The sequence below is a fragment of the Musca vetustissima genome, unplaced genomic scaffold (genome assembly GCF_032173495.1).
Source record: "Musca vetustissima isolate MV318-11 ecotype Yass unplaced genomic scaffold, APGP_CSIRO_Mvet_v1 utg12928, whole genome shotgun sequence".
In the NCBI taxonomy this organism is placed as follows: Eukaryota; Metazoa; Arthropoda; class Insecta; order Diptera; family Muscidae; genus Musca; species Musca vetustissima.
In genome coordinates this window covers 130,041-148,292 of record NW_026876804.1, presented here as the reverse complement: position 1 = coordinate 148,292, position 18,252 = coordinate 130,041, and the positions used below count along the sequence as shown (strand labels likewise).

The window sequence follows — 18,252 nt, the reverse complement described above, 5'->3', positions numbered from 1 at the left end:
ATCTATTTAGTCGAATTAAAAAATAAATAATTGCAATTTTTAATATAAATGAATATATACATTTATTATATAATAGATTTATTCTGTGAAACAGTGATTGTTTTAAATTGGAATATATTTGCTTTCATACTATTTAATGATAATTCCCAAAAAAGGATTACATGAATATAATTTGCAAGGGAAAATAAACGAGGGTTAAAACAACTGTCCTGATATTTGATGTTTCCAATAAGCACGTGGTAGAGTTCTACTAAGGCACATACATACATTTTTAAATATTTTCCACCACCATTTACGTCATTCCAATAGGATATAGATGCATAACAATAACAAACGAACAACTAAGCGGACTGACTGGAAGTTGTATACACTACATTTTATGTGTGTGTATATATGTTTAGGTGTTTTGGGTTAAGTCTTTTTGAAACGATGTAACGATGCACAGCATCCAGTTGTCTTAAAAATTTCGTTGCGTTTGTTAAGTAACCGCAATCACTTCCATATATTTTTAGTTATATAAAAATGTTGAAAGTGTTTATTTAAATTAAATAATTTAGTACATGCATACTATGTACTTACGAGGAATGTCTAAGATATATTAACAAGGTATTGGTTCGAATTGCGTTTTTAGTTTATTGTTGTAAGGTAAGATATCTTCTTAATATTATTACGAAATTTGAACTAAATAATATGTGAACTAAATAAATAATATGTGTAAAATCTTATACAATCATCATTTGGACATAAGATGTGCAGTGTAAGCATATTTTGAAATATATACACAATATATTTGTTATTAACTTTTTCAATTCTAAGATAATATTTACTAACATTTCGAAAAGAATACAGGACATCCTATACATTTTTTAGTTACGTACATATGTAATGTGTAATTTCTATGCAGATGATACGATGTGATGTACATTATGTATGTATGTATTTATATGAAATGTTTGAATACGTATGTAGTTTTTCTCAGCGCAACATACCAAACAAAACAAATTGGAAAAACTTTACAGGATTTGATCTGACCCCGTAATGAAAAAATGTACTATTTTTTCTGATGTCGTAAATGAAAAATTTTTATCGTAGTACATTCATTCCTGCAGTTTCTGGAACAAACATTTTGTTAGTATATCATGTAAATAACACTAAATTTCGAATTCATTGTTTACACTTCTTCATTACATGTGAATATTGGGCTTTGGATCACGTTTTTAATACGTTCATGTCGTAAATGGAACAGAAATGCCGGTCTTTATAATAACAAGCATAACAATTAATGTTTACTTTACAAAACGCTTACGAGAAAAGTCATATTGTCTACATCGAAGCAAAGCTTGCTATGTTAAAACAAAATATTAATAATATAAAAAAATCATGTATATATATATACAATTAGCTTTCATTATACACTCAGTAGAAAAATTCTGCTTACAACCTTACGCTTCATTCTATAATGCTAGAAAAACAATTTTCTATACAAAATTGTTACACAAAATTATACGCTTGATTGCAGGTCTTCAAATAAATCGATTAGTTTATGAAAAAATCCTACTTATCCCCGCATTGCAGTTACCTGACTTATTGAATAAACATATTTTCATTGATCGATGTTATAGAAGTAACGATTTTAAGAAGTTCTATAGTTTTTAAAAGCTTTATATAACAACAAAATAAACGATGTCGTCGAAGGGAATAGAAACAGAAATTATTGTCAAGCTCTTCAGTGAAGAAAAAGCATACCGTGAAATTGGTCGAATTGTTGATAGAACACATTCTCCAATACAAAGAGTGGTAAACAATTTACAACCGACCGGGGTTTTTGTTTCTCGTCCACGATAAGAACAACACAGTCGGTACCAAGACTGTGAAATATGGCGGCGGTGTATTGATATGGGGATGTGTGGATAGTAGCGAAATTGGGTTTGGGGAACGACTACTACTTCCAGCAGGATTGAGACCCCAAGCAAATAGTTAAGCTTTGGATACCTTATAATGCCCCTAAACAGCTTCGAACGACGAATCCGATATCGCAAATTTATCTCTAAGGCAATGCTCAAAGAAGTGCTGCGATATGAATGGAACAAAATATATTCGACAGTAACTGCTAAGCTGGTTTCTTCGAAGCGCTTAAAAGAAGTTTTAAAATATAAGAGCAGTAGGCCTATTCTGTAACTTTTTAAAAACATTCGATATTGTTTATTTTACAACAATTTTATTTGTTTGTTTTGTTGTTTTTACAATAACAAAAGAAATTTAAACAATATCGAATGTTGTTAAAAGTTACAGAATAGGCCTACAGAGTTAAAGAATCCATTGTTCTCATATTGGAACATGCCAATATTATGTCGTCTACATATACCATTATCCATGGTACAATTATACAAGGTAACTGCTAAACTACAACAAATACGATTCAACAACAACCACATAGAAAACTGATATTGTATGTTAGTGTTATAGTTTTTCAGTGTCAGTTTGATGTGTTGAAAAATGTAAACAAAATGCACGAAATATCAATAAATTTGATTTATTTTCAAAATTAAATATTTCTGAATTGTCAGAATAAAATTGAAAAACATGAATGAAATTTTTGCAAATTTTTATTTCTATCGGGTACAGATTATTCCTCCTAAAACGCTAAAAATAGCGTTGAAAATAGCAACTTTTGATTGCAAGGGATTTGCGGCTCCCAAATTTACCATTAGGAAATTGAAATAAATTACGAACCAAAGAACCAAATTATGAACCAAGAGAGTTCATCAGTTGGTATGGAAACATTTTGATATTTAGGCTCTTCAATTTCTCTTGATGGTATTTCCATAATAAACTTTTTTAAAAACTTTACTTCCCATCATTTGTACAATTTTCCTGATTTAATGTCCAACAACCAATATACTTTTGATTCTGCTGAATAAAATATTAACATTTAGTAACATTTATTGCTTTTCTTACTTTAACAGTAATTTTAATTAAATCGTTCCTAATTTTAATTAAATTGTTCCTATCACCTAAATGCAAATTGTACCAAATTTAGTACTATTTAATATTAATTTTAAACATACCATATATTTGTATAAGAGCTGAGATACGATTAGCAATTCAAATTTTAGTCATACTACTTCCACGTAGCAAAGGTAACATTCTTTGAATTTATTAGATACCTTTTTTAGAAAAAAATGCTCCCAAATTCAATTTATTCGGAGGAGTCTTTACTTCCCCACAGGTTGATGTCCTTCCATTCTACACAATAAAATTGTCTCTGTTACTACTTTAAATTTATATTTTTTTCTTTCACTATATCCGATGCCTGTTTTTCTATAAAATGTTCTATGCGTTTTGAACCATATTACCCGATATAAAGGCCTGGTCCCTCATAATCGCCTTTTTGTAATAATCCGTTTATTCGTGGGCGTTGAAATATTCGTTTTTATCTTTATAATTTTTAAAAGAGTACGTCAGATGTATTTTTTGAACTTGGTGGTTTTCCCATTTCGCAAGTCTGAATATGCGAACCCAGAAACCCGATCAAACCATTTTATATGAAATGTTCTCTATTTTCCAGTTTTTTAAGTGTGGTTTAAATTCAAAGACAGAGTATGGAGCCCATGTATTTAAATACAGAGTTATCTTCAAGTCATCAGCAATGGGAATTTCAAAGTAATAACCTGTCAAAAAATGAATTTCACTCTAAGAATTATTTGAACATTGACCATCACAATTAAAAAATACCCATTTGGGTTGAACCAGATATACTTTTCGGACAAATTCCGTTATTTGAGGTTGTTGCAGCTTGGCCCATTAACTGCTTAACATTCTGTAAATAATGTATCAAAAAATTAAATAAATAAAAAATTTAAAAAACTTACCATAAATTTTAAAAATAAAAATATTTATTTGACATTGTTTACAGAAATTAGTTTTTGGTGGTTTTAGTCATTAGAAAGAACGGTTTTAACAATTGCAATTTAAATAATAAACAACATTATTAAATATATAATTGTTATTTTGCTAAAATAGGAAATCCCGACTTACTATACGAACATGTCCTGCCGACAATTGGACCTCCTCTTGCGTACGTCCCTGGTCCCCACATTACGTTACCTCCCTATTTCCTTTTTTTAAAGTTTTACTTGTTCTCAATATGAATGTAGCTTTAGTTTAGGAAAAGTTTTCATTTATTGAGAATGTATCATTTATTGTAAATTTTCCCTGCGTCTACAAGCGGCAGGACAGTTGAAAACAATTGAGTTCATGCATTAATTGTAAAAAATTGCCTTTGTCACGTAAGCGTCCAGGCAATTTGGAAATAAAATTTCGAATTTATGAATGAAAATAATAATTTTGTTATTTTTCCATGATATAATTTTTTCATTTCCATTCTTTTTATTTTTAATCCTCCTTTTCACCAATTGACAAAAAATATGGGGTTAGTGTACTTACTGACACTTTAAATGTTTCACCATTCTGAGTGCATTTTTACACTATATTGTATTTTTGTTCATCAGTTTCGAAATTTAGTTTACTTCCCGATGCCATAAATATTTGTTGAATTCATTTTTATTAAAGTTGAGTAAATTGACAATTAGGTAAATTAGTGTTTATCTTGCCAGTAGTCGGCACTTGTTTTCAATTGTCGGCATATATTCTCGTCCGATTAAATGTAAATGGTGTACCAAAGTCCCTATATATATTCCGATTTGCAAGAAATTTGGCATAGCGTACTGAATTGAGACTAGAATGATGTGTGTACATTTCCTTGAAAATCGGTTCAGATTCAGATTGATATATATTTTCGTTCGATTTAAGGTAAATTGTGTACCAAAGACCCTATATATCTTTCGATTTTATGAAATTTGGCATAGCGTACTGAATTGAGACTAGAATGATGTGTGTACATTTTCTTGAAAATCGGTTCAGATTCAGATAGATATATATTTTCGTCCGATTTAAGGTAAATGGTGTACCAAAGTCCCTATATATGTTTCGATTTGCACGAAATTTGGAATAGCGTACTGTCTTATGTCTAGAATGATTTGTGTAAAATTTCTTGAAAATCAGCTCAGATTTGGATATAGCTTCCATATATATGTTCGACTGAATTAATGTAAATGGTTCACCAAAGTCCCTATATATCTTCCGATTTTCACGAAATTTGGCATAGCGTACTGACTTGAGCCTTGAATGATGTGTGTGAAGTTTCGTGAAAATCGGTTCAGATGTAGATATAGCTCCCATATATTTTCGCCCAATTTAATTTTAATTTTGCACGAAATTTGACATAGCGTACTGAATTTAGTCTAGAAAGATTACACACATCATTCTGAAAATTGTCCGATTTTAAGAACCAAAGTAAGGCCGATTGTCACACAATTTTGCACACCGTACTAAAGTTTGTGTAACATAACATGTGACAAGATTTAGATATAGCTCACATATACATTTTCTTCCGGTTTAAAATAAATGGAGCACCAAAGACTCAAAGTTAGGCCGATTGGCACAACATTTTACTTAAGATAGTTTAGTCAAACGTGTGTCAAGTTTTGTTGGAATCCGTCCAGACTTAGATATATCTCCCATATAGTTTCGTCCGATTTTAAGTAGGACCCAAGGACCCAAAATATGTCCATTAGGAACAAATCATGCATAAATTACTTTAAACTAACCTGTGACAAGTTTCGTTGAAATCCGGATATAGCTTTCATATCTCTTTTCACGTTTTTTCAGAATAGATTGACGTAATTGCGTGTATATTTCCGTCCGACTTCGTGTTTATTGGGCTCCAAATCCCATTTTAAGTAAATGTTGTACCAAACTCTTCATGTTTTTTTCAGAATAGATTGACGTAATTGCGTGTATATTTAAGATTAAAACCATGTCTTCCATTGTTTACAACCACTCAAAACCAGTTTATTTATAAATTAATCGGTCTTTAGAGCAATTATATTATATTTTTTACAAATTTGAGCCAAAAATATCGAAAATTTGCTTTACTTATGTAAAGCCGACTATAGTTCCCAAGGCCGGCATCGATAGACATACATATTTGCAAATACTTAGCGCGATGAAATTTCACACAGAGAATGATAATTTTGAAGACTATTGAAGGAAGTTTTCATATTAAGTGAAAGGATTTTTTTTAGTTATTTGATGTTATATACAAGATTTGCGACTACTAGTATATGCCGACATTAGGAGGACTTGTCTTATACAAAACAATCCGACAAGATGAACACATAAATGGTTAAGAATCTGTGAAAATGTAGATACTGTGGAAAATTTTATGTCCACACAATGTATATCGAACTTACTATGTGTTTTCTTCACTTCATAGTCTTTATATACATTTCTTGGTTTGAATTAGTTGTGTTCTTTATTTTCCTAGTTTGTCATTTTCAAAATTTCTCATAATAATTGTATTGTATGCAATCAAATCGATTTACATTTTATTGACAATCCCACGGCGGCTGGTTCTTTGTACCGGATTGACTCGGCATTATATCCCGGAACCCTACTGGTCCGTGCGGGATTGAAAGTAACCCCGGACCTTGGTTCTGCAGTGTTTGCAGAAACCGCATCCACCACAGATCTGTCTCGGTGAGATGCAATGGATGTGGAGAATGGGTGCATTTTCGAGGCTACTCTGGCCTGAACAGGATCCAGGAGTACTGCGAAAGGAGTTACGTCGCTTTATGCTGCGCTAGCACGTCTCCCAGTGTGTCTCAAGAGTCGTCGTCCGATTCATCATCCGAATCGTCATCGTCTGAGTACGAGACACCCCCGCAGTCTCCCCAACAGCAAAATGCGCAGCATTTAACACCACATATTGCTGTTCCGCGCCTTGAAAATGCATCGTTTTTGCAGTTTTACTGCGACGGCCTTCGCAACACAATCAGCGAAATTGTAGAATTTATGGGTCGAAAGGGAATAATGGTCGGTGCGATCCAAGAAACCAAGCTAACTGAGAACTGTAGCTTGCAGCGTTGCGATGGTTACAACGTTGTGCGGAAGGACCGTACCAGAAGCGGAGGTGCGGGACTCGCATTCTTATTACACCATTCTGTCCAGTACAGACCTATCTCGCTTGAGCTAGACTCTAGTGACCCATACATGGAATGTATGGGGGTAGCAGTCAAGTGTGGAACTGCCGAGGTAGAGGTGCTCAATGTTTTTATACCGCCGATGAATAGCTGTACACCGCGTTATTTACCGGATAGCAGTCCGCTTTTAGAAGGTAATAACCGCCTGGTACTAGGGGATTTCAATGCCCACCATGAATTATGGCATTCCGTCCTAGGTAATGACTAGAGGGGTACAGCGCTGGCTGAGCAAATTGATAGCTTAACATTTTGCACGGTTAATGAGGATGCCCCCACGGGGATAAGAGGAGATTGCCACAGCTCGCCAGACATCACGATTGTGGCACCGGGTCTGATAAATGACGTAACCTGGCAACCCGTCGTTTCACTAGGTTCAGACCACCTTCCGATCATCGTCTCCGTAAACAGACCACCAGACTTCATAACCTCTGAAAGCCGTACTTTCCTGAATCATGGGAAAGCTGATTGGCTGGCTTCAGAGAGTTTACCAATCACCGCTTCAGAGAGCTGCCCACTCCCTCAGATCCACGGGTAGCTGAGAGGAATTTCCGTAAAATCATCGCTACTGCTGCCGCTCGCTTCATACCTGCTGGTCGAATACCCGAAGTAAGACCTAACTTCCCAGCAGAAGCAACGGTATTGACTAATGAGCGTGATGAGCTCCGTCGTACTACTCCTGAAGACCCAAGGGTGAGAGAGCTTACCCTTGAAGCCAACAGATTAGTATGCGAGCACAAAAGGAAAAAGTGGCTAGACCACCTGAAGCAATGCAACATTGCCACCGGAACGAGTAAATTGTGGGCAACGGTTAAGTCACTCTCGAATCCTGGAAGGAAAGATGACAGGACCGCTGTTACATTTAACGACGTAACTGTAACAGACCCGAAGAGGTGCGCGAGTTATTTTAACCGGCAGTTCATAGAGCACCCCGAGAGTGACAGGGCGAAAGGGAGTGTGCTACGTCCAGAAGGGCACTCCGAGCTGAGAGGGAACCACCACAATTTACGAAGGAGGATGTTGCAGATGTCATTAATAACGCTAAGTCATCAAAAGCGTTGGACCCGGACGGAATTTCCATGGTAATGCTAAAGCAGCTGGATGAACCTGGAGCCTAACATCAGCCCTCAACTTGTCGTTAACCACCCACATAGTTCCTGAAGCCTGGAAAATAGGCAGGGTGGTCGCGCTACTGAAGCCAGGCAAGAATGCCAGCAGGGGTGAATCGTACAGTCCGATTTCACTCCTGTCGCCGGTAGCGAAGACACTTGAGGCGCTACTCCTCCCATCGTCGAGAAGCAGTTTTCCAGTTGCCCAACACCAACATGGATTCCGTAAGATGCATAGTACAACAACAGCATTACACGCCATTTACACACATATTAGCAGAGGACTCAAGCAGAACAGGCCGTGCAACCGAACAGTTATGGTGGCACTTGACCTATCGAAGGCCTTCGATACCGTCAACCATGCCAAGCTGTTCGAGGATATAGAGAGGACAAATCTACGACCGTGTTTGAAACGGTCCACACATATAGTTGATTATATGTGTGGACGCCAGTCGTATGTGGAATTCAGAAACAGGAAGTCTAAACGACGTAGAGTGAAACGGGGAGTTCCCCAAGGAGGGGTGATATCTCCGGAACTGTTTAACCTCTACCTTTCTGATATTCCACAACCACCGGACGGCATAGAGATCGTAATTTATGCAGATGATTGCACGATCATGGCGTCGGGTCCTATTATTAATGATATATGTGAGAGGCTAAACGTCTACATAGCCGATATTGTTAACTACTTCCATCTGAGGAATATGAAAATATCCACCACCATCAACAGCCACACTGTTCACCACATGGACGGCTGAAATGAAGCTCCCACTGAACATAATGGTCGATGGAGAATTGATTCCGACCACCAACTACCCCAAGATATTGGGAGTAACGTTCGACATTCTTTTCAAGTCGGCCGCGCATTTCACTGCTTTATGCGATAAGCTGAGAAGTAGTAACAAGGTCCTCAAGTCGCTAGCCGGCAGCACTTGGGGCGCTGACAAAGAAACCTTGTTGACATCTTATAAAGCAATAGACCGGTCAGTGGTAAGCTATGCGGCGCCAGTGTGGTTCGCGAATGTCAGTGATACGCAGTGGAAGAATATTCAGACCTGCCAGAACGCTGCCCTGAGAACTGCAACAGGGTGTCTCCTTATGACTCCAGTGGACCATCTTCATGAGGAGACGAAGATCTTACCCGTCCATCGTCACAACTATATGTTGTCGATGCAGTACCTTATGGACAGGACTCCCCCACCCAGGCACGTCAGGAAAGATTTTCATGATCTAGAGAGAGAGGTCCAAAGGTACAAGCGTGAACCGCTAGATCAAGAAGCCTATCAAACAGGTCTGAATGGTATTAACACGGATGCAGTCGCTCAGGCAGTAGAGCAATATCGAGTGAATACCATAATTGGAGACCACTCCCCATCCATCGCAGCTGCCAAACAAACACGAGTAGTCTTAGCTCAACTAAGATCAGGATGGTGCAACCGCCTCAATTCATATTGGACAAGAATTGACGGCTCGATACCTAACACATGTCCGGCATGTGGACTAGGACCACACGACACGTTGCTCCTCTTCAATTGCCCAGCTAAGCCTACTCACCTATCGCCGAATTCACTCTGGACGCAACCCGCTAAAGTTGCAGCATTGCTGAATTTGGAGGTAGAAGATGCAGAACCAGACGATGCTTGACAAAACGACATGTATTCTGTTGCTACAACAACAACAACATTTTATTGAAACTATTCATTGTGAATATAAGACGAAATTTATAAATTGGTTTAGTTCAATATTATGGACAGCTTAACACACACGAGGTTAGAGGCTTTGCCTGTTAAGTTGGCTATGTATGATATGTCAATTTATAAAGGAATATCAGAGTCAAACTTGATTTTGGAACCCGTTCTCCTATATTCTTTTACAATAAAAAACGTTCATATTGCCCAATGAAAACATCTTATCTATATTTGCTGCTATCGATAAGTATTTGGTCTAGCTCACCAAATGCTGGCTTTTTATAAACAGTTATATACAACATATGGTCTGTTCCCGTACTGCAAGAATCTACTAGATTTTACTATTTTCTTCGATAACATAAAGGAAAATTTGTTATCGTAGTAAAAAATAGTAGATTCTTGCAGTACGGGAACAGACCAATATATAAGAAATGCTTAAAATAAATATACCGCAAAAGAATGAATTACAAGACCGACACCAACCACTGTGCACATATTTATATAAACTTAGTTTAAAGGCACAGAATGATTAGAGTTCAGTTGAGCATAGATCGTGCAAGAAATCTGTTGCTTCGGTCATGTTGTGTTCGTTTATTATGTTCAAGTCTTATTAAATGAATGTAGTTTTTATTTTTCCCTGCCAATGGCGTAGATTTCGAAAGTAAAAACATTTACTTTAGAAAGCATTTTATATAACATCAAGCCGAAACAAATCCAACAAAAATTAAAATATATCATAATAACATCAACAATTAAAATATTAACATATAATCAATTTTGTTTCAGATTTTACGAAGATCTTTTTTGGCACATAGCAAAATTGTAATACTGCGCTATGAAGTCAATAACTGGAGAAAAAATTCGAACTTGGTTGCTTTCTGCTCTAATGGTACATGGGGCAGTTGCTGGTAACCCTGATGCAAAGCGGCTTTATGACGATCTTCTAAGCAATTACAATAAATTGGTTAGGCCAGTAGTGAACACAACAGATGTTCTCAAAGTGTGTATAAAGCTTAAATTATCGCAACTGATTGATGTGGTAAGTCCATTTCATTATTATTTATGTATATTCTAATAACCGCCTGTTATCCTAAGACAACCGGTAGTCTATTCGAACGAATTGTAGTTACTGAAACAAATAACTTATCGTTCGATACGAGTTTCATCGAAATTTGAAAAAGTGCCAAATTGAATATATATGTTGGAGAGAAAGGCACCTTTGGACACTTTTTCCTTTGAAGCCTCATATCATTTTTTATTTTATAATTTTTTAGTTTTTTAAAAATTTTAACTAGAGCAAGACATTACGTTCAAAAAAACATTTACAAAAAGGTTCGAAAATTACAAAAATTAATATGGTGAAAATTAAAGTTAATTTCGTAGTCTTTCTAACCCATTTGAAATTTACTGAAATCGAAGTCAAAAGTTAACAAATCCATTTTTTACTGGAGTTTACTGGGCATGTTCAAAGGTGCCCCAACTGCGGCATTTTACGAAAATTTACAATAATCCTTTTAATAATATATATGAAACAAAATATATCAGTTTTGTTTGAAATGATTGTCGGAACGCAAAAAAAAATTGTTTAACAAAATAAAAAGATCACTGAATTCTTCCTGCACACATACAACAAAAAAATAAAAACAGCTATAAAATGTTCATTCATCTATATTTTGTCGAGAACTGAAAAAGATAGCCAAGGTTATTTACGCTACTAGAGAGAAAGATTAACATATAAAAAATTTTGTTGCGGGTCGGAAAATTCGTAAACTGAGATTTTGTGAACGCTCAGATTTTATGAGGTGTCCCACGTTAAAAGGTGCCCCTCTCTCGGTCTTGAATAGTTCGGCTTGAAATCCATCGGTACCTGCTTCTTTATTGCTCTTCAGCCGATTAATTGCTACTCTGATCTCATCTCGACTAGGTGGTTATACTCTATCCCGTCATCTGTTATTGGTTCTGGGGCATCTACTTCACCGCCACTATTTGATACCAACAGCTTTTTAAAATGCTCCTTCCAGATCCTCAAAATGCTGTATGTATCTGTCACCAGGTTTCCATCTTCGTCTCTTTAGGTAAAATTGCCGGACTTCATTCTGACTCCTGTACATCTCGATTTGCTCACGCTCACGTTTTTCATGTTCTTTCTACATTTCTCCTCTCTCCTTTTCTTGTATTCTCCTATTAACTATAAATTCGCAGACAAATTCATCTCTCGTTTCATGGCAGTTATAATACAGGGCGTAATCATCAGATTTTTTCCATCGCATTTAGTGTAAGGCAATAACATCGGCTTTGTACTTCCTGAGTACATTCGCTAAAGCGAAAACTGCGCATATTCTGTACAACGTGTGCATATTCCAAGTGCAGATTCGCAGATCGTGGTCCTTTATACGTTTGCGGGGGTCGTTAACATTGAGGGTGTTTAGTTTTATTTTTCGTTGCTTTTTTATAATAGGAGGGGTTTTCCTAGTGTGGGCAACTAACGCAACGTCCCAACCCATTTTTTATATTTCTTTTGGGTGAACTCGCGGCACATATTTCAAGGGATGATGAAAGTAGCTACCCCAGGTGACACTGCGAAGAGGTCAGTGTCCACAGTTGAGATGAAAGAGGGTCCAAGATAAGTCTGGGCTTTGCCATGTTAAAGCCAATCAGAGCCGTTTTTTGGTATCTATAATCCCCTACGTCAACCTATTCAATATTCATCTATGTTATAGCATAATTCTTTCAATTGTGTAAATGGCACATTAAAAGCAATTATATTGAAATATATTTTTCCACATCACACTATATGTAGTTACAAACGAATTTTATCTAATATAGACATGATATAAATTAATTGTTTATTTATGTTTTTATAAAACCATTTACGACTGTATTAATCATTTTTATGACATTTATTTTTAGAATCTTAAAAACCAAATTATGACAACGAATCTATGGGTTGAACAGTCGTGGTATGATTACAAATTAAGGTGGGAACCTAAGGAATACGGCGGAGTACATATGCTTCATGTACCATCTGATCATATATGGCGGCCAGACATCGTCTTGTACAATAAGTAAGTTTTGAACTTTGTGTCCGTTATTTATATATATTTGTATTTACGAATTAACCGACGTATGTAGTTTCATTAAATAATCGACCGGATACAACATTTTGTGCGTTTGACCCATAACGCTAAAGAAAATTGCAATGTTGTTTTTCGTTCCCTTTATTATATAAAACAGGGGAAACCCATCAAACAACAATAATGTCAACATAAATTTTAATTTATAAATGTAATATTTTTCTGTTTTTCCATAAATTTTAATTCTTCATAAAATCAATTATTTTCTTGGAATTATCAAATTATGCATTTAGAGCAGATTCAACGATTTTTTTTGTGGCATTCATTAAATTAATGTCGAAACTTTTCGAATTCGACCTTAATTTTATGAATATCCACCGATTATTGTCAATAATTTTTAATTTGATTTGGTAATTGGAGACATTTTATGTATTTGGTCGAAAATATGAAAATGTTGTATTTGTTCGATTACTTGTATTTTTTAAAACAACAAACCGAATGTTGGAGGATCAGATTTATATAGCTTGATAAACAAATATAATTTTCTACAATCTAGTGTCGAGCTCCAATATAAAGCCAGCGATATATTTATCAGTTCTTAAATATATTAGTATATTTATTATTTACCTTGAAATGTAATTTGCAGTATTGTTCAAGCAAGTCAATATAGGTTTGAATCTGTTTTACGCTTTATTGATATGGGAGCTACATCAAAACAATAGTTCTCACACAAATTTATTATTGATTAGTGATATTATATGATTGAAAATACGTCATTATAAAACCAAATTTGGGGAGACAATAAAATCAAAAATTGTATTTTTTGAAAAACTAAAACACAATATTCTTTTTTTTTTTTTTTTTTGAAAAAATGACGTCATTATATAATGGTTTAAACTTTTAAAGTGGGTATCCTCGAAAATAATTGATAATCCGACCAACACTAAATATTAAACTCATCTATAATGATATTTTTGGTAACAGATGAAATGTATCAACACGCAAACGCTGCCAAATCAGGGATATAAATAGCAGAATAAAGGTATTACCAATTTATTTCTTGCACACAGTGATGATATTTATGCACAGATTTAATGACGGTATAATACTACAGCAAGTGTCTGTTGTTTTGTTGGGTATAATTTTTATTTACAACAGACATTGGTTTCATATTCAATACAATAAAAAATGAGAAAATTAAATTTATAATCACTTTCATTGAATGCAAGATTTGCAATTTCTTTGCCATAATCTGACCACAAAGTATTTTAAATGGCAAACAGAAAATCAGCTGATTTTGGAAGAAAATTATTTGACGGAAAGCAAACATTTGAGCAATATGAACACTTAAACGTCAATGCTGTTTTTTGGGCAAACATTTATTTGTGTTTAGAATATTATTGTAAGATCAAGCAAAAGTAAATAACGTACATTGAGTCGACTTTTATATTTTGTTATTTCGATTAAATTATGTATAGTCACTGCAAATCTCTTAGGAATATATATATGTTCATAGTTACGGCATATCCCCGTTTATAGTATATTGATGGGTTTTAAAAGCGTTTTCCAATTGAAAGGGTAGTAATTAGGCATCATCGCAAAAAGTGTTGAATAGAAGTCCATGTTTTGAAAAGTCGACCATATTAAGGCTCCTGCCACTGAATTGGCATCCACATAACGGTACCGCCCACTTTCGGCAAGTGGTTCTAATTTGAAATTTCTTCAGTATTTTCCAGTATTTGGCATTCTGGATCCCTGTTGAATGAAAAAATTAAATTTTCAATGTTGGTTTACATGTTTCGGAATGTTAAATTTCCTATCCATGTTTCAGCCCTGAGTGGCTGTAATTAAGTATTTTAATTTCCCAAAGCATAAATAATCTTTTAGAAGACAAACTATATTAACATATTAACACACTGAAAATGTTGAACTTTTATATGGGCTTCATTAAAGCTTATGTAATTTCCGTATTCGAAATTGGAAATATCCATTTTTGTCAAAACCCTGATGGTTGACGGAAATGAAAGGTCTTAAAAAAGTGATAAAAAAATACATTTATGTAGACTTCTGTGTAGTGCTGCTGGCTGTTATTCATTTCTAATTTAATTTTTTTTCTGATGTGTGTTTTCCGTTAGTGACGTGTTTGACATTTTTTCCAGAAACCACATACATAAGTACTTTGGCTACTCCATCACAAATTTCTTTATCAAATTTATCTCACTGTCAATAAAAGGACAGAAAGGATTGCAATAATTGCAATAGAGCTTACAGCTCTCTGGAGTGAAAAAGGGGTCCAATGGGTCTTACTGTATCTACACTTACCAGCTCGGAATCATACGACATCGGTTCAGATAGACCTTGGGCAATGAAGTTACAACGAGCAATGCACGGAATCAAAATAGGAGACTAACGGGACCTACACTGGTGGACAAAACTAAAGGAACTGAAATTATAATCCGAATAAATGACCTATAACTTTTTTGATAATAATGTTGTAGTGAAAGTTTTTTCAGAAAGAAACAAAAAATATAAACGCAAAATTTATTTTGTAATAAGAAATATTCTATAGATAAACTAAATTGAACCAATTTTTGCATGGTTAAAACTAAAGCAACTTTTTATTTTTTTTTTATAAATAAGCAAATTTTGCTAATAATCGACATCTTATGCATTATTTTGATTATGGAAGCACATCTTCGAGGCATTGCATCAATAAAATTCTCAATTTTATCCTTGGGTATTCCTACTATTCCTCGCATCTTGAACCTTTGGGAAGAGGTTATGTCTGTTCGTTTGTGAAACTCTTTTGATTTTGCTATCTATGGTACTCCAAAGAATTTTCTATAGGGTAAAGATCTCATGATTGTATTGCTTATTATAAAAGCCTTGTTTTTGACTCCCGCATCCAATCATTGGCGTGTTTTGATGTATGTTTGAAGGTTATTGTCACGCTAAAAGACCCAAAGAAGCGTTATATTTTCTTCAGCGAAAGGAGCCTTAGCGTTTTTTCATGTCTGAGTCTTTAATATTTAACTTTAATTCATCCGAGAACATAACATTTCTCCACTGAGTCGGATTCCAATTAGTATGAGCTTTGGCAAAATGTAATCTTGCTTTCCGATTCTTCTCTGAAATAGAAGAATTTTCTTCATAGTTTCCGGTAATGTAGGCATACAAACACTCTCTGTTCTTGAGGTTATATCCAACGGCAATCGTCTCACAAATTCCGTTGAACTCCTAAATTTGTATTTTTCTCTGCTTTGACAATTTGTTGATCAGTTAATAGCTATTTTATGGGAGTACTGTATTTGTTTCCTGCCATTTTTATATTTTTTTTTGGCAGTAAGCCCATATTGAAAACCAGACACACGTTATTGTAATAAAATATATTTAACCAGTAAGGCATGGTATAATAAAAGAAGGTAACAGCAAGTGTTGTTGTACAAAAAACGATACAACAACCACATGGAAATTTGTTGTTGTAAGTTCTACTAGTGTCAACTCATTTGACAGAAAAATGTAAACAAACAAACAAATTATCATCAAATTATTTTTATTTTGAAAATGAAATATTTTCGAATCCTCAAAATAAAAATTGAAAAACATGAATAAAAATCTATCAAATTTATATTTCTATCGCTTCCACATCATTCCTATACTTGAGTCATTGCCATATATATGTGTAACACATATGAAAATGCTGGGAATAGTGAGTTATTCCTTGAAGAAAGATTTGCTTCCTCAAACTTTCCCAGCAGGCAGATTGAGTAAATTGGATACGAGAGCACATTTAATAAAGAACAATTTCAAATTGTATGCGTTCCCAATTTTCCTGTTGGGTGATTTTTAAAAACATACTTTGTCAATTTCATATTGACACTAGTATTACGTTGGAATCAAATCAGCTGGGATTTGCTGTTACCTTTTATAATTGTACCATGCCAGTAAGGAAAGTAGTAAAGTCGGACGGGGCCGACTATATGATACCCTTCACCACTATGGGTATATTAAACAGGACTATTAGCATGAAATTGGATGAAATAAAATATGTGATATTTATCTAAATGTGAATCTACCTAGATCTATCCATAAAGTATGTACATCGACTTCAAACAAATATTAATAGGTCACCGTTGGGCTTTGTCTGTACTTCTAGAAAACGCAACTACATAATTCTATTCTCAATTTTGTAAACTTGATGTCAAACTGACTATCATGAGGAGTTTGATGCCCAATTTACTTGAAATCGGGCGTAAATATATATGAAAGCTCTATCCAAATATTAAGCGATTTCAAACAAACTTGTCACAGGTTAGGTTATACTAATTTCAGAACGTTTTGTTCTTATTGGTTCCTTGATGCGTCAATTACTTAAAATCAAACTATAATAAAAGGGAGCTATATCTAAATCTGGACAGATTTTCACGAAACAACGCAGACATCACCCTAGGTTCAATTCAGTACGTTATGCCAAATTTTGTGCAAATCGAAAGATATATAGGAACTTTGGTGCACCATTTACATGAAATCTGACGAAAAAATATGTGGGAGCTATATCTAAATCAGCACCGATTTTCATGAAACTTAGCAGACATCATTCTAGACTCAATTAAGTACGTTATGCCAAATTTCGTGCAAATCGAAGTATATATAGGGACTCTGGTGCACCATTTACATGAAATCGGACGAAACTATATATCGCAGCTATATGTAAATCTTGACCTATTTTCACGACACTTGGCAGGCATCATTCTAGACTCAATTCAGTACGTTATGCCAAATTTCGTGCAAATCGCAAGATATATGTGGTGGACCATTTACATGAAATCGAAGGAACTATATATGGGACCTATATCTAAATCTGTACCGATTTTCACGAAACATGGCAGACATCATTCTAGACCTAAATGATTAGGCTGTACCAAATTTCGTGCAAATCAAAAGATATATAGGGGCACCATTTATATGAAATCGAACGAAACTATATATGGGAGATATATCTAAATCAGCACCGATTTTCATGAAACTTGGCAGACATCATTCTGGGCTCAATTAAGTACGTTATGCAAAATTTCGTGCAAATCGAAGGATATATAGGGACTTTGGTGCACCATTTACATGAAATCGGACGAAACTATATATGGGAGCTATATCTAAATCTGGACCGATTTTCATGAAACTTAGCAGACATCATTCTGAAATCAATTAAGTACGTTATACCGAATTTCGTGCAAATCGAAGGATATATAGGGACTTTGGTGCACCATTTACATGAAATCGG

The 18,252-nt window shown here is 34.8% G+C and overlaps 1 protein-coding gene across 1 annotated transcript in view; it reads left to right on the top strand.

Moving 5' to 3' along the window:
* The first annotated feature begins 10,731 nt into the window (after positions 1–10,731).
* Positions 10,732–18,252, top strand: part of LOC133321356 (acetylcholine receptor subunit alpha-like) — a 63,697-nt gene continuing 56,176 nt past the window's right edge. Inside the window, exons 1-2 of the mRNA XM_061530447.1 lie at positions 10,732–10,936; positions 12,808–12,962. Of these exons, the coding sequence (XP_061386431.1) occupies positions 10,733–10,936; positions 12,808–12,962 (359 nt within the window). The 5' untranslated portion in view covers position 10,732. The remainder of the gene's footprint in view (positions 10,937–12,807; positions 12,963–18,252) is intronic.